The 8474-nt window shown below is 46.2% G+C and overlaps 1 protein-coding gene across 1 annotated transcript; it reads right to left on the bottom strand.

Moving 5' to 3' along the window:
* Window positions 1–548: 548 nt before the first annotated feature.
* Window positions 549–5616, bottom strand: ppp1r3ab (protein phosphatase 1, regulatory subunit 3Ab). The gene is given in 5 exon segments (XM_034534548.1): window positions 549–3506; window positions 4117–4225; window positions 4349–4405; window positions 4726–5583; window positions 5585–5616. Coding segments are annotated over 5 exon segments (4014 nt in total).
* Between the last annotated feature and the right edge of the window lie 2858 nt (window positions 5617–8474).

The raw sequence follows: 8474 nt of genomic DNA on the forward strand, positions 1-8474 counted from the left end.
TGACACTCTGTACAGACATTCATTGTCCCCTGAAGACGGACTGTACTTTTTTGTTGAGAGCTCATGATGAGATGGTGTTATGCACTTTGAACGCGAATAAAAAGCCATTGTCCTACATTTTTGTCTCGTACAATTTATTAATTCCATGAAAACTAAATGTACACTACAAAAAAAAACACATTGATAAGCGGCATCCATACACACGACACACTGACTGGTTTCATTTGCGCCACAAAGAGAGCATTAACGTTCTGCAGAGCCGATCAGTGTGACCCACGGTCCGCATCCTGTTGTCTGAGTCTTATGTACAGTAAAGAATAAAGAAAATTGGTTCATACGCTTGACAACAGAGAGTTAGCATCCTCCCATAGGGAATATACAGCATTCATTCTGATGTGTCCTATTTACTTTAAATTAATGCCCATTGCCATTCACTTTTGTACGTTTTTTTCTTCTTCTATTTAGACCATTACTAATAGATCTTGTTCAAATACCTTCCGATGAAGGGAACTATCAAATGATGGGATGATAGTATTGCAGTTTATGGTTTAATTCAACTTATTCTGTTGTTTTCTTTGTTGCTTTGGCTGCCTCTCTCCTTGACAGTAGAGCCAAACCACTGATATCAAGTAGAGCCCAAAACAGGCAAGAAAATCATAACGGTGGGCCACAACTAAAAATACCACTAACAAGGTGGCGTATAACAATGTTTTTGAGATATTGCCGCAGGAAAAAGTCTCCCTCCACCGTGAAACATTTCTCTCGATGCTCTCCTGTCCATTTGACGCTGGCGGAGCTGCGGGTTGGACGTCTGCCGTCTCCACGTCCTCATGAGTGTCCAGAAGGCGGCCGGGGAAGTCTTCTTCATCCTGAGACTCACTGATGGATGGCATGGGCAGCAGTTTGCCTCTGGTTTGCCTTAATTTGCCCGCATCGAAACCCGCGTCCTTGTTCCTGTCCGCCTGGGCCTGCGCCCCCGTGTGCACGGCCCTGAGGCAGTGCATGTACAGCTCCACCTCGTCGTCCGAGTCGGACTCCGCCGAAGCGCTGTCGTCGTCGCTCGTCTCGTCGTTTTCAGGTTTGTATGTGAAAACGAGCGAACCTCCCGCAGGGGATTCGCTCTCATCTCCTGCAGCTTTTGTGAGGTCACGTGGAACAATCTCCTCGCTTTGTTGGAAATCCTCCTCTTCGTAAAGACGCATTTCAGTTGGGATGCGTCCATTTTCTCTGTGCATTACTCTCTTGCCCTGGACATTGTTCACCGGAGCAGACGAAGCGTCCCCGACCTTGTTTTGACTAATGTCTGAACTCACTTCAAAGCACCCCGCTTCATTTTGCCCGTCCTCTCTCGTCGTGATCTCTGACTCTCCAAAACATTCCTCCTTGTAATCTGGATTCTCCTCTTCTAGGTCTACCCCCCTTGGCTTCACCTGATCCTCCCACTCCACACCTGCTCCATCGTCATCGCTCGGGTCTATTTCCGTGTCCTCCCCCTCCTCCACATCCTCTCCATTTTGGACATTTGTGTCTTCAATATCGACCTCCTCTGCAAAGTGATGTTCTTCCTCCAGCTCAGTCTCCTTTTCTTTCTCTCTTTTCTCTTCCTCAACGTCCTCAGCTAGATCTTCGTCTCCAGCTTCATTCGCGGCTCGAACATATTGTGATTCTTTTGCGACTTCCACCCCGTCTTTTCCTGCCACAATCTCACCAATTTCCTCTCCGATCTTCTGCACGCCCTCTGAAACATCTACGTCCTCAGCCTCGTTCATTCTCTCTCTCGCAGCTTTAATCTCCCAAACCACTTGGTCCTCTGTTGTATCTTTGCTCTCTAGTGTCCCTGCGTCCTCCAACCGTCCACGGTCTCTTCCTACTGTCTGTGAACGCGTCGCCTTACTCTCCTCTTCATCTGTTGATATGCTTTTCTCCTCTTCTTCAACCATCATTTCCCAATTTACCTCAGGAGTGTCTGCGACACGGGAATCCCCCCGTTTCGCGTCGGCGGCTTCAATTTCACGACGCTCTACGTTTTCCTCGTCCTCGTCCACGAGCTCCACGAACGTTTCACCGATGATCTCTGTTTCAGCCGAGTTGTTCGCCACTTTATTTCCTTCTTCCACGTTATTAGTTTCAAGAGGCATCTGAGGCATCGTGACATCCGTTTCCTCCACAATATCAAAGGAAGAAACGCAGCCAACCTCAGTTTCTCCCGTTGCTGAATCATTCATGCGTTTCGGATTCAAATGGTGTAAGGCTTCGAATGCGTTACCCCCCTCTGAAACGGCGGCGGTCGTTGATGTCGTTACTGTTTCGCAAACATCATCCTCACAGTCGCCTGCTCCCTTGCCGCTGGCGTGTCGGCCCGTCTCGTCACTAACGCGCTCCGAGACACTCCCGGGAGGTCGAAGTGACATAAATGAGGACACGACTTCCCGTGTTTCATCTCGACGAGCTTTGGTTCGCGTACACGTATGCTCTGGCAGTTTGGGGTCAAGGGTCAGATCGTCTTCCCGTGCTTCTCCCTGGAGATGTGAACTCTCAGCGGGTTTTTGGAGTTTCAACAAATCTGTGTTTGAAATGTTCGCAGCATGTGGATGTGCGACGGCGGCTCCGGGAATAGTTTCAGGAACCTCAGGTGAATTTGTCCGTCTGCGGTCTGAACGTATAACCTCATCTGGATCCCGCAGAGTTTCTGCACGGATGCCGTTCGCCGTCACGCTGAAACTCGTTTCTTCTTTTTCCATAGGAAGACTATTTGTAACTAAGTATTCTTGGCTTGACTCCCGACTCGCATGTCCCTGAGAAACCTCGTCATCTGATGTGACACAGCAGCGAGTCTGCCTTCTTTCAGCGTCACGGTAACTTAAGTCTCCAGCATGCAGCGTAGCCTGGACTGGATTCCTCCAATCACTTTCATTTCCTACCCTGCCGAACGCCTGATGATACAACGGCGCCAACACCGTTCCAAATGAGAAGCTGTTGGTCTGGCTATCAGGGCCTCCGCTGCTCCCTTCTGAAATATCACTGTCAGCCGGTTGCGCTGCGCTTTCCTCGGCTTCCGAGACAGGCTTGTTGATATTTTCTGCAGAAGCGGGCTCGTCATTTGACGGGTTGTATGGGATAACTGTGTCCCTCCCACCTCCTGTTAATGTGGCCCAGTCGGCCAGATCGACGCTCTCGGATTCATCCGTCTCGCCGTCAGACGCGTGGCCGCGTGCTGGCGATGTATCACGTGGAACATGTTCCACGAAAAGTTCGCTGCGTGTTCCCAGAGTTTCAGAAACAAAATGAGAACCTTCTGATTTACTGGTCTCTTCGGGAAAGGATGGCACACATGAGTGCTTTGGCTCCGGGGTTTCTTCTTGAGCTGCCTGGTTTACCTCTGGAGGGGATTCATCTCTTTCAGAGTCATCCGGTCCTCCGTTTCTCTGAGAAAAGTAGTCCCTCACGCGAGCCATCCGGGCGCCCTTTCTGCCACGTCTTCGGCTGCAGTTCCGCCGGTTCTCGGTCTGTCCGTCAACCACAGGGATAGATTCATTTCAGTTTGCTCACACAACAGTTGCCGTTTCAAGAAAAAGGAGTGGGGTGACTTAAAGTTGTATCTCACACAGAATCGGGCCCGTAAAAACGGCATTTCTTATTAAATACAGCCGGATAAACGACTAAGATACTAAAATAGCCTGCATGAAAAAATAAAAGACACTAAGGAATGCACTGAGTGTCCTTTAGCTGCACAGTACGTTATGTCACTGGTCATGTGATATTCTCTCAGAAAGTACACCAGAGTTCTCTGTTACTCTTGTACCTCTTAGACATATCGTGGTGTCTTTAAGCTCATTTTAATAGGCAATAATACATCAAACCTGTCAAATCAAGTTTGAATATAAGAGATTGTTTCATCAATAAAAAAATAACCTGTAGTGACTGATGAGAACAATTAGGTCTCAGTAAGTTTAGTATTAGGCCATCTTAACCTGCAAATACACTTGAGTTGCAAGCACACATTTACTGAACTGGATTTAAAAGCTTTATCAAGATGAAACACATGTATTAGTGAACTGGACGTGAATCAGAGAGAATCAGAAATGTGACGTATTTGTGTTTTTTCTTTTTACTCGCCAGTAATTCCTGTCGATCCTCCTCTGAAGTTCCTGACTGTCCGTCAGAGATCTGCTCGGCTTTCACAGCGTCCGCCATCTCTCCACGCTCTGAAACATTTGGAGACAAAAGAGACATTTAAATGTAGCCTGAGGCTGGACTATTGCAGCCGTGTCTTTCTTCATTCCACATTTCTTCTACTTAATATCACAATCGGCAGAATGAACATTCACCTGTTGACATTTTTGTTGAGTTTTCCTGAGATGAAGCTTCCGTAGAAGAAATGCTTTCTACAATGGAGACGCTCCGACTGTGAAACAATGACATCCTGATCAGTCAGACTTTCATGTGACCACAATTCTGAAATAGTGTAATCAATCCCACAAATAGTTTTTGCAAGATGTGATAACCCATATTTTGATTTTTAAAAAATTACTACTTTTCTGTCACAAACAGCCTGGATTGGTTGCACATCCACTGCACCTCACCACATGTTGTCAATTCAGCAATAACATAAAGGATCTTTGCACCAGTTCAAACTTAAAGAAAATACAGACCTCTTGTAGTCTACACTTCATTGGTATTGAGCTTTAAGAAAATCCTTACCAATTAAACACTTCCTATCCTCACCTGACAGTCCTAAGGCAGCTTTTTTTGTTCACTCTTTCCTTCTGGGACGCTTCTGTCCTCTCTTTCTCTCTCCGCTGACAGAACAGCACGTAGTTCCTGTCGTTATTGTTGGCCCAGAATGTGCCCACCGGAGTCTCATATCGCAGGCAGAAGTCCACTCTGGCTCCCTGCTCTCCGAAAGGGGGCACTAGGGTGAGCTTAAACGAGAAACGGTCCGTCAGACTGTCACTGGAACCGGGCATGTACTCTGCCAGGAGGTCAAAGTGGCTCGACCAGGTGTCCAAAGTGGTCCGGACGTATACCGCTTTATTGAAGGAGATGTTGAGGACACGGATCACTCCTCTCAGTATCGTGGTGCCCGGAAGTAACTCGATGGTCTCCAGTTCCATTCTCTGCTCTCGGACTCTGACGAACAGCTCCTCAGTCGACAACGGGAGGGAGAAAGTGAGAGGAGATAGGAAGTATACCTCTGCATCTCTACCGGCGCCCTCACAAGTGTCACAATCTGGCAGCTTGGGTACATCCCAAGTTTCGAACTGCTTCACGCGCACCAAACTGAGGCCCTTGGCGTCTGCGAAGGACACTCTCCTGGAGCCAGACAGGGGTGGCTCAGGCCCCCAATCCTCGTCACTGTCAGAGCTCCTTCTCCGAGGGAGAGGAGAAGATTTGGGCCGGATGCCGATCACCACCTCGCACTCATCGTCGTCCGCTTCCAGGGGGTCGAGGCCTGGCACTCCTAAGAGGTTGCAGGACCCAGAAAGTCCTGGTTGTCCCACGGACTCCATGGGGCTCTCTGCAGGAGAGTCAGCTGGAAGTGAACTGCAGTGCGTCTGCTTCTGGCAACTGACATTCAACATGATTTAACAGATGGAGTCGAGTTACAGATGACATTGTTGCAAGGGCCAACACTATAAATAGGCCAGAGGGGATTCAAACTATGTAAAGTAGTCTAAACTCAGGAATAGAAAACATAATCCTCGTGCCTCTTTGAGGAAGAGAATTTGTGTGACATAATCTTCAATACAGATTGATAATCATCTAATTATCTTACAGCAAAACCAGTCCGAAACATTTTGTGGACATTGTTCTTGTGTAACTGTAACGTCTCCCTGGAGAGCTGTAATCCCATTTGTATAACAAGCATGAGATTTACCACGGCAGCTATTTGTGTTTTTGTTGCTTTTGGCGCACAATGGGGGGGGTCACATGAGGTTTAGGCCTATTTAATAATTTCCCCTGACCAATCGCTGACTCTCTTGATGGCCCAATAACTGTGAAAGCCTGATAGTGTGAAGAAAAAAAACCCAACCCATTCCACATGAGCTCATTCTTTTATCTGCTCATGAACACATCAAGATTGATCTGGTGTTTGTACCGTTTCCTGCGTTTATCTCACAGCTGTGACAAAGTGGCATGTCCAGCTCCAAATTATAGGACAAGAAACGGCTGCAACGATGGCAGATGCTGTCGGTAGCTATGAGAGTGTCCTCGCCAACCCAACTCATCCTCTAGATAACACAAGCAGCTCCTCGGGCAATCCCTCCTCTGAGGACACACAGCTCCTCTCCAAGCCCCCACTGTCTCCGACATCGCCCTGATTGCCAAAGTCCTCCTGTTCTCCCCTTGTCCAAGAAACTCATGGTGGTCCACCAAGCTCACCCGAGAGACCTCCAGCAGGGGAACCTCAGCCATAACAAGGAGGAAGACGGAGAAGATGAGGGGTGTCGGCCCTGGACGGAGACCAGCTGCTGCCCGGGTAGGCTCTGTGAGAGCAGATCCATGGGTCGTGTGGAGCCTCAAGGCCCTGTGCAGGAACAAAGGAGGTATCAGGTGAGTTCTTTGGACTGGACCCCACCACGCTATCAGCCTCAGAGCGTCGATGCGGGCTGGGTACAACCCTCCAGCTGGATGACACGTTACTATTATAATCGTGTAAGGCCACAGCTGGGAGAGCGCAGGACAGTCAACCCACAGTCTGCACAGTTGGGGAGATGAATGACGCATGTACTGGATGGCATGAGAGAGTCAGATGACAGCAGGTTCACGACACCACCGGTGCAAGAGCTCAGGTTCCCTGGATGCTGGTCTTCAGAAGTCAAAGAGTTGATAAGACCTTTACCTTTAAGTCAACTTTTAATTGTATCCCTGAAAAAGCCTTGAAGCAGCATAACGAAGAACAAGGACACTGTATGGATTTTGTTTACCTGTTTCTGACTCTACAGAAGAAATTGACATTACTTTTGTCTTCCAATAAAAAAAAAAAAATGGATGGCAAGGAACTACTAATCCAGTAGGTGGCAGAAAGTTACCTTGGTAACAATATCTACATTTCAATCATTAATTGCTCCGTCATATCTAAACACACAGCTACAGCATGTAAATAGCTGCACCTTTAAGTTATTGTTGCGTTGTTGTGTTTCCATTCTTAAGAAACACTTAACATTGTGTGCGTGTGCAATTATACAAACGGGTGCGTTCTCTGTTCTTTACCTTGATGTTCCTTCTCGTCTCACCGATTCATCCTGAAGCTATATGCAGCGTGGCCTTAGGTCCTCGTCGTCTTCCTTCATCACGTACTTTGCGATCTGTAAAAAGAGATTTGGATATAACGACCTGACATTACGGGAAGCCACTGCAAGGTGTGTGAAAAAGAAGAGAGGAGCATAATTAGAGACACAATGGTAAACAAAAAGAAGAAGAAACATACAGTAAAAAAAAAAAAAAAAAAAACACAGAATGAAAACACTGAACAGAAATGATTTAAAAAAAACATGAAGACACGTTCTCTACAAAGTTAAGAGTAATTTCAGTTGTTTCTCAGTGTTGAAGTTTGACACAATAGGGTTCATTGCATTTATCAACAGCCAAAATTAAAACACTTAATATATTTTTAACAGGTGTACTGATGTGCTATTCAAATAAAAGTGCTGACACCGCTGTAAATAGCTCTTTGATAACAGTTTGACAGTCGTGTGGCTGCGGAGTTCTTTTTCGTTGTTGACGAATATCTAAAAAAAGTCACAGACACAACTATACTTATCTTTTTCTCAAAGAGAACCCTTTGTTTAAATCATGAAGGCCAATAAATGATGCTTGTTTCGAGGAATTTATTCCTTTTATTGCATTGTTTATGCCTATGAATATCAACAAATAAAAGCAATGCCCGCAAAATAGGCGACTGGAAAGCACAACATCATAACCCCCCCCGTATGTCACAAATAGATTGTATTATTTATTGCGATAGATATTTATTGATCATGCAAAGGACAGCTTTTGCAAATGGTGAAAACAAAATCACCACGACAACTGTAAATAAACACACACAGCAGGTAAACATTTGAGCCGACAATAATTGGTTAACAGCTCAAGCAGATTTTCCTGTTTTGCACATTCTGGTCATCAACATCTATTCTCACTGTCTAATTCACTGACACTGTGACTCCTCCCCCTCAGGTAGACACACAACTCCATCAGATCTCTCCTCACTTCAAACTGCCTGACTTGGAGACATCAACTCTGCCTGGCTGCTCTAAATTCGACAATTCACCTTCACGGTACGTATAGCTTTAACACAATTATGACAGAAATAGAGGAGTCGGAGAGCTTTGAAGAGATTGTACTTCTTGTATGTTTTTTAAGAGGCGATACTTAAAGTTAAACTTATGTATATGTGCTCAGTGGCAGAGCAATAGGATGCATTTTAAAGCTCCCCGTGTAGAATTGTTTTACCTTTTAGGTTTCTTCTTCAT

The sequence above is a fragment of the Cyclopterus lumpus genome, chromosome 6 (assembly GCF_009769545.1).
Source record: "Cyclopterus lumpus isolate fCycLum1 chromosome 6, fCycLum1.pri, whole genome shotgun sequence".
Lineage (NCBI taxonomy): Eukaryota > Metazoa > Chordata > Actinopteri > Perciformes > Cyclopteridae > Cyclopterus > Cyclopterus lumpus.